This window comes from Thunnus maccoyii, chromosome 16 (assembly GCF_910596095.1).
Source record: "Thunnus maccoyii chromosome 16, fThuMac1.1, whole genome shotgun sequence".
Taxonomy (NCBI): Eukaryota; Metazoa; Chordata; class Actinopteri; order Scombriformes; family Scombridae; genus Thunnus; species Thunnus maccoyii.
Window position 1 is genome coordinate 15853587 of NC_056548.1, and position 16587 is coordinate 15870173.

Sequence of the window (16587 nt, forward strand, 5' to 3'; positions counted from 1 at the left end):
ACCGCAGCATCCAGATGTTGAAGCAATGTCCAGTATGATCAGTTGGAGGAGGAAGTAGAAAACCCTTCATGTACTTATCTGTTTCCTAGATTCAAATGACACAAATAAGCAAAAAAGCTCTGACATCAACTCAGCCAAACATCTCGGGCTCTCTAAATTTTGGGAGGAAGGTGAAGGAGCCGCTGACGTCATGCCTCGCGCTATCTTTATATTGGCAGAGCTTTTATTTTGAAAGTAGCGTGTGGTGTGTCATAGTAAAAATCGTCCGGGTGTTCGTACTTCCTGTCTAAATTCAAGACTGAGCCGCCACTTAACTGAAGGTTAGCCAGCGCTATTACAAACCATTTTAAAACGATTTTTAAAAAGCTGCTCTGTGGTGATACAATGTGTGATTAGAATGATTTTAATGTTTTGAATATTGCAGCTACATTAGAGGAAAGTCTGGGGCTTCAAGCTAACGTTAAGCTAACTGTTACGTTACATTCGTTCCCGGTGCGTGTTGGATGTAAACTTAAAGACATGTGAAAGCAACAAAGCTATATTTAAGATAGCTAGGTATAGACAGTTTATTTAGGTTAATTAGTTTTACTTTGTCGCTTCTCGGTTCTTTCTTACACTCCTAGATGACGGTAATTATTGTTTTTAGCCTCTAACGTTAGTCGTGGGCAGGTGAGACATGATGTTGAATAAGTTACACAATATAATCTTAAATGAGGATGCTATTCAATCTACAAGACCTAACCATCAGCTAAACACAGAGTAATGAAACAGAGGACTCCTTGAATGGGTTTTAATTCATTCAGATCCCATCTTTTATAAGTCATCAGGGGCGTAGCTGTTGTTCTTTGGGTCCCCTCCAGCTGTGGGCCCCTTGAAGGACCAGTGTGTAGGATCTAGTGGCATCATGGGGTGAGGTTGCAGATTGCAACCAGCTGAATACCTCTCCCCGTCCCCTCCCCTTCCCTTCAAAGTGTATAGGACAACCTATGGTTGCCACGAAACTCACGAAAAACACAAAAGGCCCTCTCAAGAGCCAGTGTTTATTTGTCCGTTCTAGGCTACTTTAGAAACTTGGTGAGTTACATGGAAGAGGACCCGCTCCCTATGTAGATATAAAGGGCTCTTTTCAATGTAACATAAATAAAACGATTCATATTTCCAGTATTTTTCTAAATAAAACATACTTATGATTATTATATTCCATTTCTGCCAAGTCCGTTCCCCTAAATGCCACTAAATTCTACACACTGCACCTTTAAATCATCATCACCTCTCATTCAAACAGTGATGGTCCTGTGTTGTCTCTTAGGTTATGGTTAAGATTACTTGAGATGACTGGTTGAGTTTAGGTTAAAGTAAGGGGAAACACATCATTGACTTTGTCTTAACATTGTCTGTGTCATTTGAAGGGATGTTGCGACGTCCCAAGCCAACTGACTCGGAGGCAGACCTCCTAAGAGAGCAGCAGAAGTTTCTGACCTCTGGTGCTCCATCTGCTGCCAGCGTTGTCCGCCGACCTGACAAGAGGAGAGGCGAGGCAGGAGGAGGAGGAGGAGAAGAAGACCACAACGGGGAGAATGGAGGAAGTCAGAGGGATGTGGTCACCATTGAAGGTTAAATATATGTTTGTTTTTCCTCATCCTCTCTGGGTTTATTTTCAGGGTTTATCATGGGACATTTTCAGATGTGACTTCTAACAGCATAATGAGCCATATATCAGTAAGATTATTAAATACTGAAACTCCACATCTAATATAAAACTGTAACATTTTCTCCAGATCTTCCAGACCAACTCCCTTCTCTGACGCCAGCCCCTCCTAAGAAGTCTCGCTTTAAAGCCAGCCGCGTCACCTTCGAGGATGAGGATGCTGAGGCAAGGCTGGACAGACAAGACACTCACATCAGTGCTGTTCTCTCCAAGATTGTTGTAAGCGTTATAAAACCGAACCCCTACTTTTCCTCAAGGTTATAATGTAGCTGGTAACACTTTACTTTATTTAGCATTTATAACAAATATATAAACATTTAACACATACTTTATAACACTTTATAATCTATTTGTAAGCTGATATAAGGACATTTTTTTAAAATGTTAATTAATGTACATCATTTGTCAACAATTAACTTCTCCTGTGAAGACATATTTTATAGTATTACAACTGTGTTTTACTACATTTTCATTCATTATCTATCTATATGTCAGCATCCAAGGGAAGAGTTATAGTTCTTGACAAATACTTTCATAAACACTTATCTGCTTACATATCTGCTTACAATTACATTATAGTGTGTTATAAACCATTTATTAAATGTTTATATTCTGCTTATAAATGCTAAATAGGAGGGCTTGCAGATTTCTCAGTTCTTCAGAGTTGGCTGGTGTCTCGTTTAGTTTTACACAATACACAGTTTTAGTTGTTATTTTCTTAATTTTTCCACTCATGGATCTGTAACATTTGTTCTTTCTTTCAAGGAGAGAGATACCAGCTCTACTCCAATATCTCTACCAGCATTTACAGGCATGGCTTTCCCCAAAGTAATGCACCGCTCAGCAACCAGCAGTCAGGTAAAAAGGCATTAATGACTATTCCTCTGAAATTTTGAATGTTTAAGTGCATAAAAAACTAAATTTGGAACCAAATTGCAATTTACTATTTAGACAGATTGCTTCTTTCTATGTACAGAAATACATATTATCTAAAAAGTACTTATAAATATGTGATATTTCACCGTTCATCTGTCAACCCTGTTAAATGATTCTGGTTTACATTCATCTTAATTTTTAAGCAATCCCTCTTTCAACCAGGTGCTGCCGCCCTCAGCTGGTGGGAAGAAGAGCATCTTTGCTTGTCAGATTGCAGCTCAGAGACTAATGGAGGGAAAGACACCATTACGCTGTGCACCTGCAGCTGCTCAGAAAAATGAACCCAGAGAGCAGAACCTTCCTCCTGAGACCAGTATGGATACAGATCGTAAGTAAAGTACTTGATCGTGTTATTCTGAATGCCAGAATAACTGATGCTGATGTTGCTGTGCTTCTTAATAACCAGTCTGTTTGCCCAGATCACCCTACACTTTTGCTCTATGTTTGACAACAAAGTCTGTGGTGAAACATGTCTGGAAATGTGTGTTTTTCTGTCCCCTTTTCTCTGTCTACTCACTCCTCTCCACTCTCCAGAGCCAACTTCAGTCTCAAGCCCAAGGTTAGTGTCTGGTCAGGGGCTTGTGGGCCCAGGTAGCTCAGGAGACATCGTGAGGATCCACAGGGAGAACCAGGCCAAGATCCAGGCGATGTCTCAGTCTGAGATACTAGAGGAACAGAAGAAACTCTTATCTCAGCTCGGTAGGTAATGATGTTGTCCACTCTGATAGTTAATAAGTGTATGTTGAAACGAAGACATGATCTGCATTGAGTTTGTATCTTGACTAGTGAAGTACATAAAAAACTTTTTCTTTCATTTTGTCGGTACTGCTGTGTATAACATGATTATTTCTGCGTCCCAGATCCTAGACTGGTGGAGTTCGTTAGATCTCGTAAAACCCAGAGCGTCCCGTCCTCTGCTTCCCCATCCAAACACCCCGAGGGCAAAAGCATCAAGGAAAACTTTCCTCTCGAAAATCGTAGCGCAGAGTCAGACTCCCCGAGTGCTGCTGTGCTGTTTCAGAAACCCCAAGAAGTAGAGATGGAGGAAGAGGAGGAACTGTCACCACCACCTGCTGTGACGGGTATGATGGATTCAAAATAAACCCTTTTAAAGCTTCTACCTTGTCGGTTGCTTTTGATCTCTGCTGCTGGAGATATAAATGAATCTACATCACTTCAGTTATATGTCTGACAAAGCTATATGATTATTTCATACCACTTCTTGCTTTTTTTGGCTTGGTGAAATTGTAACCTCATTGCTGAGCTTGTCAAAGTCTTTGTCAAAAAGAACAGCACACCTGACTGTCTGCCAGCTTCCTCTCCCTCCTTTCCTGACCTATCTCTGTTACCTGATCATTTTCCTTCCCTCTCTCTGCTTTCTCTTTCTCTCCCCACTCTATTAAGCATCCATTCTCTAATTGTATAACTAATGTGGGATGTTTCTGCTGCATGGCTAACATCCAAACATAAAGCTAATCGTTGGCTCCACTTTGTGTGATTAGTAGAAGAGCCAGAAGCAGCCACTCTCTGCAATTAAGTCACTGCAGATCATTCAAAGACAGCTCCCAGCCCTGATGAAAGTGTTGCTAATGGTATACTGCATATTATTGCATCGTGCATATAAAGACAGATCTTGCACATCAGTTAAACAGTTTCCAAAAAAAACAGAATAAACAAAGCTGTTTTTGTCACTTTGTTATTGTGGCTAAGATGATTTACTGTCTCCTCTTCGGTACCTCCCTTTCACAGAAAACCACTGTGTTAAGACTGCAATTGTGGATTGTTTTCACTGTGTAGAAGTTGTTTTTTTGGATTTGTCGCTTTGTTTGTGGTGGCTACAACAAATGACAGTTGTACTATGTGATCTGAGCAATTCTACATTGTTTCTCAACATGCTCTCGCCCCTTGTGTGTGTGTGTTTGTGTGTGTGTGTGAATTCAGAGAAGGATCTGCCAGTGAAGCCTCAGAAGGAATGGGTCCACATGGATAAGCTGGAGCCAGAGAAGCTGGAGTGGATGAGAGACTTACCTGCACCCAGAAGCAAAAGAACCAAGCAGGTAAGGAGTGATTCCTTACAAGACAGATACTACTTTGATTTATTTCTATTCAAATATGACACTCTATTTAGTTTAGTTCTCTTGAGTTAAACCTGAGTTGTTTACCCGAGCCAACACATTTTGTGGTTTTGTGTTCTGACAGGCTATGCAGGCTCGTTTTGATTTTAATGGGACTTTAATCCCCCCCACTGAGGATCTGCCCACCCACCTGGGGCTGCACCACCATGGGGAGGAGCCTGAGGTCAGTAGGCAATAAGTCTTTTTTAATGCTTTTGTGTCATTAAAAAAGAACAATACCTTAAAGTCTGTTACTCATGATGTTATTGTAGTTAAAACAAGTTGAAACAAGTAGAAATTTATGTTTAAATCATATTTGGTTTTGGAAATTTAATTAAAAAGTCGAAATAGTAATTGGATTGTTGCAGACAAAGACTGGATCTGACAGCCTCAGCATTAACCAACTCTTGATTGAATTGTTACTGGCCTTTAAAGAGTATTGTGCCTCTATTTACCGCAGTAAAACAGTAAAGAGTGAGGCACCATGACACTGAAAAGCCAGAGTCTTCTCAAATTGTGCTTTTTAGGCTGCTAATCTGGCTCTTTGAGACTGGCTCCTGCTCTTTTGGTTTTTCTTCTGTTTTAATTTCTGACATTGAGGCTCTCTCTCCAGCGGGCAGGTTACTCCCTGCACGAGCTCTTCCTGCTGTCTCGGAGTCAGATCTTCCAGCAGAGGAGTCTGGCACTCAACACTCTAGCCAACATCCTATCAAAGGTACAGAAACATGCACACACAGTCATGCGGATACCTTCAGTGGCACATACTCTGTTGTCATTCATGCTCAGCCTGCATGTCTTACCCTCTTAGGCACGTGCCGGAGAATACCTGCCAGTTCTGAAAGGCAGCGTGATGTCCACTCTGCTCGACGCCGGCCTGCTCTTCCTGCTCCGCTTTGCGCTGGACGATGGCGTGGAGGGAGTGATGTCTGTGGCTGTGCATGCGCTCAAAGCACTCCTAGTGTGTGCAGAGGATGAAGTAAGACCACTCTTTCAGTAATTTTCATTTACAAATGGATGTAACTCAGTCCACACAAATTTTCAGCAATTGTTGTAATTTCCTTTTGCTGGGTAGCTCCTACCAAGTTTTACCAAGTTACCTACCAAATTAATTTATCCTTTAACTACAAGAAATAAAAGAAATAATTGTTACGATGACCATTACAAAGAAAAGGCCCGTAGTTTAAGTGTTCACTAACAGCAAAGACTATTTGACACAAAAAATGTCATAAGAAACTAAATTAAAACTGCAAGCAGCGTTGAACAAGTCCTCGCACCTCTGCGCACGTTGGGCTGCGGCGCAATCGAAGGGCTTCTGTGACAGGCATGTAGGTGTCTTCAGACCCGGGCTGTTTTCAGACAGTTCAAGATGGAGATAAACATCACTTCCTTTGTCCTCCAAAAAGAAGAAGATTTTTTTCCCCCCAAACAGAGTTGTACATCCTGGCAGCCGAGCTGTTCCCTATCTGTGCAGCTGAACACAGCTGCTCGTCCGCGGACTATTTCACACCGATGGTCCTGGTGTTTCCTCCGCAGGCTCCACTTCACTCAGCTGCCCAACAGACCCGCTGCTTCTTCCCTTTTAACCTGAATAACTAACTGGGGCTCGGTGCTCCGGTTGGATCCACCTGGAGAGCCGGAGCTAACCTTAGCTGGGAGGCTAGCGGAGCATTGGCCGCAGCATAACCATAAAGACGCACGACCAGTTAGCTTCCGCTAGCCTCTCAGCTAGACCCAGCTCTCTGTTTGGATCCAACCACACCACCGAGCCCCGGTTTGTTATTCAGGTTAAAGTGGGAAGAACCAGCGGGTCTGTTGGCCAGCTGAGTGAAGTGAAACCTGCGGAAGAAATACCGGGACCATCAGGGTGAAGCAGTCTGTAGAGGAGCTGCTGTGTTCAGCTGCACAGATAGGAAATCCCTCGGCTGACAGGATGTACCCCTCTGTTTGGAAAAATATTTTACTCTCCTCTTTTTGGTTTATAACAGCGGTTGGCAACCAGCATATTAGGTGCATTACTGCCACCCTCCACTTCGGACTGTGTACCAATGATTAAATCCTACACATTATTCCTGTCTGTCTAATAAACTACAAAACAAAACTGCTGCTCCACCGTCTTGGCAGGTCCATTAAAGTTTTAATGCTGAGCTCCGGAACTCCAGTCTTCCTGAGTTCTTCCCTCATATAGCCTACAGTCTTTCTTGTTCATTAGTACAATATATGATTGCATGTGTAATAGTCTCCTCAGCCAAGTGGGAAAAAATATGTGCATATATGAACATCGGCAACTGGCAAAAATTCAAAAGTCAAAAAGTAATTGTGTTAGATAATGGTGATCTCAATATTGAACAAGATAATTTTGCCAAAATCGAGAAAAAACAACATAAATTGTGATTTACACACACACACACAAAGAGTTTAAATATGTATGTAATGAATTGTTTTCTTTAAGAAACTGTTACTTGAACATTTTTCAGTGTGCTCCTAAAGTTATATGTGTGCTCCTAATTTTTTTAATTTAGGAGCACATGTACTCCTTGAAAAAAAAGTAAGAATTGAACATTGCTGTCAGATGTGTAGAAACACTAAGTAACTGGAGTGTGGCGCAGTCCAAGGCCTTCTGTCACAGGCATGTAGATGTTTTCAGACCTGGGCTGACAGGTCTTACTTTATCCATCCACCCCTCCCATTCTCTCTCTCTCCCTCTCAGTTGGAGAGGAGAATGTCACTCTTCTTGTGAAACATCCTCATAAATCTCATGACTTTGGCCAAATCCTACATTAAAAATCACATTTTTAGGGCCTGATCCCCAAAGGGGCCCCAAAGGGCCCCTAAAGGAAATTTCGTCGCTAATCCATTGATACAGGTTTCAAAGTGGTCAGACTTAGAGTTTAGACATCAGAACCATTTGTTTGACACAAAGTCCATGCCTAGAGATTGTCTCCCTATTGGTTTACATTGTAAAGTGTGATGTGGCACTACAACTTTCAGGGCTTATTATATCTAAACCGTTCAAGTTATTACAAAGTTTTTAATAACTGTTGTTCAGCATAGTGTCATAAGTCATGTATTCAAGTTTGAAGCAGATACCATTAACGCCCTAGGAGGAGATAAAGTTTCTTGAGGGTCCAAAATTGGTGCAAAGTCATACTTTGATGGGCATATTGCGGACTTCCTGTTGGATTTAGGTCAGGGGTGTCAGCATATGATTTGTAGGTCTTGATGAGACGAATAATTGAGTTTTGGTTCGATCTCTCTACGACATTCCTACGGGCCGTGGCAGCCATATTAGATACATAGGTGGCGCTATAGAGCACATTTTGGCACTTTGGGGGATAATTTTTACATTTCATCAAATTTTTCACCAGACCTGATATGTGTGCCAAATTAAGGGTTGAAGTGGCGTAACAATAAAGAAAGAAGAAGAAGAAGAAGAAGAAAGAAACAAACACACAAAATACAGCCCTTTTGGGGCTCAGGCCCTAATTAAACACCTAATTGATAGAAGATTGAATAAACAGTAGCTTTCCATCACCTCAATCCAATATCTAGTCCTTCAGATTCAAAAGATTTGTTCCCTTCTCAGGAATGTTTGGACTGCACCTTCTCCTGGTTTCGCGGCCTGGCTTCCTTCCCTCTGCTGCCGTCTGCCCAGGAGGAGGAGGAGGATGATGAAGGGCTGGATGAAATTATGAAGGTGACAGCCAAGGAGAAGGAAGAGAGGAAGAGTGATCATGATGTGGCCAGGCAGGATGTCGTCAAGGTAAAAAACCCAACAATAATGTTTACTCTAGAAAAGCTAGACAGAAAGTCATTTTTCCTTTTTATCTTTTTACTTGTTTGCCTTAACTTTTCTGATTTATTATGTATTTTGTAAATCTAATAAAGGAGTCGTGTCTGTTTCAGGGTCTGCTAAAGATGAAACTGCTCCCCAGACTTCGTTACATCCTTGAGGTGGTCCGGCCCTCTCCCCGGGTGGTACAGGATGTCCTGGAGGTCCTGACCCGTATTGCTAGACACTCCTCCTCATCTGCCACTCGGGTAACAACAGTAACAGCTACAATACCAGTCACAAATTTAATTAACACTGTCTATATTTTTCTTCAAATTTCATTTGTTATATTTTATCCTTTCAGGTGTTGGACTGTCCTCGCCTGATGGAAACGGTGATGTCAGAGTTCCTTCCCACTTCCTGGACAGCGCCGTCTTTTCCCCTTCCTCAGTCTGTTTATGGACTCCCACTAGCCAGCACCATGAAGCTCTTAAGAGTTTTGGCCACCTCAGGGAGACATGCCTGTGCCAGACTGGTAAGTGCCATGTGGAATCTGTCAGGTTCAGTGCAAGGTGTTTGTTTCATCCTGCAGTATGAATGAGAACAGCCTTAAAGCAGCATGTTAGATTTGACAAGGTGCTACTTAGTGACCGAGAGATTATCATTATTCTTTATGTTATTCTTCAAGCCAACTGGCATGCATATTATCAATAACAAACTTTTGGGATTTATTATTTGTCTGTAAGACATAAAATTAAGAGTCAAGTCATCTAACCATCCTCTTTCGAAAAAAATCTTTATGACAAGTGCTATATTAGATGTAGTTTTAAAGAGTCATTCCAATTATTCCATCATTCCTATGTGTGTTAACATCAATAGTATTTCTTACTCTTTTCTCCCCCAGTTAAACTCTCTGGGAGTGAGGGAGCGTCTGTCTTGTCTGCTGAGTGCTGAGCCCAGTGAGCTGCTGCTGGAGCCGAGTGAGGCCCTCAGGATCACTACTGAGGCCTACAGGCTGTTGGCTTTAGCTGCTGGCTACGGACAGGCCTGCAAATTATACATGTATGTTACTTTAAAGCTTTATTAAGCATTTTGACCGTTAGGGGCAGAAAAACAATAAAAGAAACTCACAAGGCTTAATATATGCTTAATTTTCACCTCAGTTCCTCCCTTACAGTGCTTGTTTTTGATTGCTGTACCGTCATTTTTATTCCCCAGAGACCTGTATCCAGCCTTAGTGAAGGCGTTGCAGTCTGTTCACCGAGTGCTGGCCCCCTCAGATCCTCTGCTGCCTCTGCAGCTGCAGCGGGTCTTGGCCCTGCTCTCCCTGCTCACGCAGGTTACACACACCGCCGGCTGCCACCAGGAACTACAGGCTGGCATGGTCAGGTACAGAGGACCTACATAGACTGATGAAATTATTCATTAACAGAATCTTTAATCGACCAAACTATTTTCCTTCTCATGTTCCTTTCTCTCTTTTTTTTCAGCTCTCAGGGAGATGAGTGTCCTCCTCCTCCTCCTCCAGTGTCATGGGGTCATGTCACAGGGTTGCAGGCAACTCTGTTGGGGCATTTTAAGGGCTTTGTTAAGAGCCTTGATAATCCAGTTCAGAAAAACAGCAGCCTGACTCTGATACCAGCTTATCTCCTTTACCTAGAAGCTTACTACTATCAGCTCTCCAGACAAGTACGTCTTCCTACCTTGTACTCATTACCTTGCAGGGAAATGTAAGTGGTAGCACCAAATGTTGGTTGTTCATTGCCACTGGAAAGTCATGTAAATTAACATAAGAAGTTAGCAAATATAAGTGATTCTTTTCATTGCAAATTCATAAGACTAAAAAACAAACAAATACCAAGAAAGAAGATGCTTAAATTTTTTGGAAATCTGGCCACACCGGCATAATTTAACTACTAAAATTTACAAAACTACAAATCCACGAACAATATATATTAAATCAAGCAGATTGTTGATGAAGAAAAGCTTCTAAGTCTCATCATATACTAGCTCTGAGTACACTTCAATTGAAGTGTAACATGGAAAATACCAAATATTTACAATCATGTGTCTCTCTTCCTCAGAACTGTTTCAAGCCAGTGGAAACCCTTCAGGAACTAGAGCTGCTGACGTCTGAGGTTCTCTTCCCACTGCTGTCCCACAATGCTGTTCAAGACTTGATAAAGAACCTCAAGTATGTTTCATTTACTAAGAAGTCACTGTAGTCATTTTAGTTCTTATTACTCTGTTATATTGTCACATAATACCAATTTTTCTTAACTCTTTCATCGCTACTTTTGTGTTACACCAGGTCTTCCTCAGTGGTATGTAATGCCCAATCTCGTCATCTGGGGCCAGAAAGCATTCCTAGCCTCCCCAGTTTGGCCTGCCCAGGATGGAGGGACCGTCCGGGACTGGTTGTTCCCAGCTCCCCCTTCCCTCTTCTCACAGGCCTGGGCCTCCTCCTGGAAACAATCACAGGCATCCACAAAGGACTCAGCTGCAAGGTAAGTCTTTATCATGCTAGGACAAACATAGATTTTGCTGCCACCTTGTGGTAGCATATAGAAAATCCTGTATATTTATCTCAGCCGTCCCCTCACTATCTCTCACTATCTAGTTCACTGGTCTCCTCCTGTCTGAACCTGTGATTGGTTACCTGCGGAGCTGCAGTCAGGCCAGGCCCACCCTGTCTCACACCAGGGCCTGGCTTCTCCGTCATGAGCACCACCTTCTCTACCTGCTGCTGCGGCTGGCACATAGACTGGTAAGATCAAACTCCAAAACACCCTAAATATTTTTTTTTGAAGTTACTTGTTACTCATTACCTTGTGAGATGTTCTGCTCCAAGCTCATACACTCTGCATGTCTGTAGTAAATGCTAAATCACTCATTTTATATCATTTAAAGTCTTGTCCAAAAAGAGATCATGAGAAGGTACAGGCCAGCGTGACTTCCTTTCTATCTGATCTTTGGATGGTCTGTGTGTAATCTCATCTTTAATGTTGGAATAAACAGATTTTTCTTTATCCTCATACTTGGGTCCTGGACATGTTTCATCCTGAATCTGTGTTTTCTCACCTCACAAACCTCATTTCTGCTGTGTTCTTTCTCCTCCATCCTGTTCTGACTTTTCTCAGGTTCCCATTGAGCGTGAAGTTGCAAAGCATGCATCGCTGTACCACCAGGTGGCGCTGGTTCTGCTGCCATGGTTACTACCAGGCAGTGAATACCTGGCGCATGAACTGCTTTCCACCATCATCTTCAGCAAAGACTTTATATCGTGAGTTTAGCTTTAACTTGGCATTAAGTACATGCATGAAGTTTTCCAAATTGCAAGAAGAAAATAATCAACCAAAAGAGCCTAAAATGTCTATGTTCTTATATTCAATGTTGAATTTAAAAATAGCAGGCGAGCCATTTTCATCAAAAGTGATGTTCTACATTATTACAGCAGTTTATGTCTCTTTATCTTCCAGAGAGGGCCACAGCGGAGGGCCCGAGGCTGTCGAGCTGGGGGAGCTGAAGCTCCACGAGGAGACGCACCATCACGCCTCTCCTTCCCTCCAGACTGTAGGAGCTCTCCTGAGAGAAGCCTGCGCCCAGCTGCCGTCTATCCGGGGCTGCTTCCTCACTCACCTGGCCCATCTGGAGTCATCAGTGCTGGTGTCCCAAGACGCTCTCCTCAGCCGCAACCCGTGGATCAACTCCCATCTCCTCCCGGAGCTCACCGGTCCCACCCTGCCGTCTGATTGGCCTTTCCTCCCGCTCGTCAGCCTGTACGAGCAAACGGGAGTGTCTGACGGGGGCGGGCTGGCGGTGGAGGATCTCCCTCAGGGGGCTCTGAGGACGGTGACCCACTGTCTGCAGTGGCTGCTGCTGCTGGAGGTCTGGAGGGAGGAAGCTCTGAAGGTACAAACCAAAATTAATTCTGATTTTTAAAATATCTGCCTTTCAGCCTCTCCCTCTCAAGTTAAACTTGATTTAAGTTTTAAATATAGATATTAGAGCTAAATTGATACTGGATTGAGGTTTATTTATGGGTGAATAATAATAACGATATAACTTTGGTAAATAAACACTAATCATTAATACTGGTTGCCTTCTAGTCTACATCATATCTGTTTCTGTAACTAACATAAAGAGCATTTTGTCATGTAGGTGATCCTCCCCGTTGCCAAGCTCGCCCACCTGTCCTGTGTGTTCCTGTGTTCCAGTGACTTGTTCCTGGAGAGACCAGTTCAGAAACTGGCCTGGGGTCTGTTCAGACTGCTGACCAGGTTTGATAAAACATGTTGAATATCTTTTTATAGCACAAAGAAAGGCGGCTAAGCTCCTGATGATAAACAAAAGCTCTTCTGTACACAGGCGATCCAGGCTGGACTCCCTGGACCTGAATGTCCCTCCTCCAGGTCTAGCTTCCTTCCAGGATTTGTATTCTGCTCTTTTGGCTCAGTATGAAGCCGTGTCCTTTGGAGACCGGCTGTTTGGATGCTGGGTCCTCTTGCCCCTGCAGAGGAGGTACAGCGCTACCTTGAGGCTGGCTGTGTTTGGAGAGCATGTAGGGATGCTGAGGTCTTTGGGGGTCACTCTGGAACAGGTATTCAAGAGGATGTTACTACTTTTTATTTTCAACTATAAAAAAATGTCTTTTGGAGTCACAGTTGCTGTCTGTCTCTTTTCATAGCACACATATTCTATGATTATATAACACATGATTTTATTTTATATTTTCATCATCTCTTTGTTTCTTCATCCAAAGCTCTCCATCCCTATCGAGCGGTTCACCTCTCCGCCTGAAGACTCCCTCCCTCTCCTGCGTCTCTACTTCCGCTCTCTGGTAACAGGCACCCTGAAGCCTTGTTGGTGTCCTGTCTTGTACGTGGTTGTCCTGTCTCACGTCAACTCTTTCATCTTCTCTCAGGATGCTGCAGCACAGGTAAGGCACTCCACTGCAAACATGTAGTATTTGTGTGAAGCATTGAATGGAAAACATACCTTAGAACAGATGGAAATGTTTTATATTTGTATATCATATGAAAAACAGCTTCTCCAAAGGCTACAAACAGGGAATCCAATACTGTCTCTTGCCCTGCTTTCTCTGAATGATCTTATTATGTTAGGCTTGTGCTTTGTGGGTTTCTTTAATCAGCCACAGTGAAACAGACACATATGTGATGATTTAGCAAATCTAGAAGGTGCTGCAGCTGTACCGACTGGGAGGCTGGATTTGTGGGAAGCCGTCAGTGGTTTTATGCACATTTTCTGTGTCAAATATGAGCTCATTGAATGCAATATCTTGAAGATCTTACCAGTCCACAAAACCAGTCCTCATGTTATTGATTAACTGTCAATGGAGCAGCCTCAGAGCAGCTCCTTCAAGTCATGGTATGTGATTTTTATTTAACTGTGAGGATTTTGGGATTAATGTCCCAGAATAAGAAACACATTTGCCAACTCAAACTTATTTACTCCATTCACAAAGACATTATTTTAGAGCAGTGAAGCCGAAAACATACATACATGCAGGTGGACTTTTAGTAAATACAGAGACATAAACTGAAGTACATCAATGAGGCTTTTGATCTTTAATCCCCTGGTCCTTACAGGAGGTTGAAGCAGCTCGACATGGTATGCTGAGGAAAATCTACTACCTGACTGATGAGGTACTCCTCTCCCTCGTTTTTTTCTTCTTCTGATGTTTACACACTGCGAGTTGTTTATTCATTGTACTCAATGCTTCCCTCGCTGCTCACGTTACTCTCTGATGATGTTTTCTCCACAATCTGTCCTCATTCCTGTGACAAACCAATCTGTTTCTTGCTGTTATTCATCTTATTGACCACCGGCCAAGTCGCTGTTATCCTGCTGGGACTGTTTTTTCTTACCATTTATGGTTATGGTTTTAAATCTTCTTTTGTTTTTATGTCTCAGGCTTAATTATGTGTCATGATACTTTCATCTTTATTCTCTTTTTTATAAGTTTTACATCTCAAAGTTTTTGTTTGTCTTGTTTTTATGTTTTCAGTTTCTCTCTGTCTTTATCACCTCTTCCTAACTCTCTTCTCCTCATATCCAGGTGTTAAAGAACCACTTGCTACTTTTCCGCCTGCCCCAACCACGCTCAGACGTCGGCTTCGACATGTACGAACAGTTGCCTCCCATTAGAGCAAAGCGTTTGGAAAGCATTGTGGGACTGCAGGACAGCAGCGATGATAAAGGAGACTGAGGGGAACAGGGAGTGGAAAAAAAATAAAGGTAGTGAGCCAAAAACAGAAGATGCAGTAGGAATGACAGTATAAGACTGAGAGCTCGAGGAGAGGATGCTGGGAAAGAAAGGTCGGAGGTGGGAGACAAAGACATTTATTCCAACTGCTAAGAGGCGGCTCATCAAGATGGACAAGGAGGCAACATGGTAACAAGAACATTTTCTGTGGCCTCTTTTTCTTAGCGGAGACCCAACTTGAGGTCGATAGCCAGTCAAATTCTTGGATGATGAAGCATTTTCAAATTATTTTTAGCACTTAATAATACAGGACTTTCACTGGAAATGATATGAAAGCTTCTTTAATCTATTTTTTTTTGTTGGTTTTCTAAGGATACTTGAACATGTCTGAACTGCAACACAACCAAAGGTTAAATACAAATACTAAAAAGTGCAGTTTCAGAGGAGCATGGATTCCCTCAAAGGAAATGGGAGGAATTAAATGTTCTTCCTTGTGACTCCAGCTTCTTTTGCCACAGTTACTGTGTCTGCTGTGCTTGAAAAACAGCCCAGGATGATTCTTGGCATCTCAGAGTAATGACAAATGTCCTACTTTATAAGTGCCTGAAATTGTCTTTTTCTTTGTGAATAAAACATGATTCTAAATATGTGTAATGTTAACTTTTCTATACCGTTATCACTCTTGTAAGGCTCAGCACTGCAACAATAGACAACAACAATGCTTAAATTGAGCTTGTAGGGCAAGTTCTGATTGAGACATCACTAACCCTGAACACACACACACATTTTGATTACAATTGAAAGAAGAATGTTGTTCTCAAGTGTTTAAATAATTAAAGATTGGATTAAAAACCCAGCAAACAACTCATCCAGACTGTGTCTCTTGGGAACTATCGAGACAAGCAGAATGCATTGTTACTGCATATTGTCACTGATCAATAACACTCACTCTGACGTCCTTTTCCAACAAAGACCCTATTACTTTTCCATTGAAGCTAGCTTAAGTGTTGCCAGTGATCAGATTTGGAAAATGCCCATAAGGGACCAGTAGGTAGTATTTTCGGTGCATGTGTTTGAACATTCCCTGCTTGTGCCAAGTTTGATAAGTTGTGGGAATGAAATTAGTCCAACTGCTTAACAATAACACATTTTCACATACCCCATTGCACATACCAAACATCATGGCTATTTTTACAAATAACTCGAGGGAGTGAATATAGCTTTTGCGTTACTTGTGCATTATAATGTTTACAGTACAGGCACATTAGGCACATTTATGAGTCAGGTTTTGGTGATTTTAAAACCGTCCTCCACTCAAAAATGTGTATCGCTTCTTGTTACTTCATTTTAATGTTTGAGCTTCACTGTGTTGAAGGACGTATTTGCAGAGTTTGACGCTAGAAGGCTGGTTTCACATTCACATGATGAAGGGGGAAAGTTTCTCAGTGTTTACCGAAAATCTGAGTTTAACGTGTGTATCTATGAGCGTGATTTGTGACATCATCATCTTTTTTTTCATAGTTTTGAGCCAATCGTGGCAACAACTAAACTTGAAGCCTCTGGTGCACATACTGCACACTAAGATGGACTTTATAGTTAAGTAGGAGAAATCTTGTGTCCAGCGTTTAAACTTTTTTTTAATTTAAATATTTACAAATAGATTTTGGATTTTTAATGAGGTAAAGGGGTAGATGTGTTTTTTTAAGAATTTCTAATCAGTCAATTGAATTTTCTTTTTCAATGAAAAAAACATCAGACAACACACTCAGACAAATTATGAATCAAAGAGTATTTTTATATGTCTTAAAACATGTCTGGAGCTGATCTTGAATAT

The 16587-nt window shown here is 41.9% G+C and overlaps 1 protein-coding gene across 2 annotated transcripts; it reads left to right on the plus strand.

The window, feature by feature from the left end:
* Window positions 1-2: 2 nt before the first annotated feature.
* On the plus strand, window positions 3-15398 carry rpap1 (RNA polymerase II associated protein 1). Of its 2 annotated transcripts, none has more exons than XM_042388273.1 (27): window positions 3-320; window positions 1410-1613; window positions 1779-1927; window positions 2474-2566; window positions 2807-2972; window positions 3179-3343; window positions 3505-3726; window positions 4586-4701; window positions 4844-4942; window positions 5372-5473; window positions 5567-5734; window positions 8342-8518; window positions 8662-8796; window positions 8892-9062; window positions 9432-9589; window positions 9746-9916; window positions 10018-10216; window positions 10612-10721; window positions 10839-11034; window positions 11148-11294; window positions 11668-11810; window positions 12007-12439; window positions 12689-12807; window positions 12896-13127; window positions 13290-13466; window positions 14137-14193; window positions 14607-15398. In XM_042388273.1, the coding sequence occupies exons 2-27, from the start codon at window positions 1412-1414 to the stop codon at window positions 14754-14756; spliced, it is 4257 nt and encodes a 1418-aa protein (XP_042244207.1). In that variant the 5' UTR covers window positions 3-320; window positions 1410-1411; the 3' UTR covers window positions 14757-15398. The 2 variants fall into 2 exon arrangements, with proteins under 2 accessions (XP_042244207.1, XP_042244208.1); XM_042388274.1 differs by lacking the exon at window positions 3-320 and adding an exon at window positions 350-629.
* The last annotated feature ends 1189 nt before the right edge of the window (window positions 15399-16587 follow it).

Coding starts and splice junctions, on each gene's coding strand:
- rpap1 (XM_042388273.1), top strand. CDS start 1,412: ATGTTGCGACGTCCCAAGCCAACTGACTCGGAGGCAGACCTCCTAAGA. Junction 8,797..8,891: donor CCTCCTCATCTGCCACTCGG/GTAACAACAGTA, acceptor TTATCCTTTCAG/GTGTTGGACTGTCCTCGCCT. Junction 14,194..14,606: donor TCTACTACCTGACTGATGAG/GTACTCCTCTCC, acceptor CCTCATATCCAG/GTGTTAAAGAACCACTTGCT.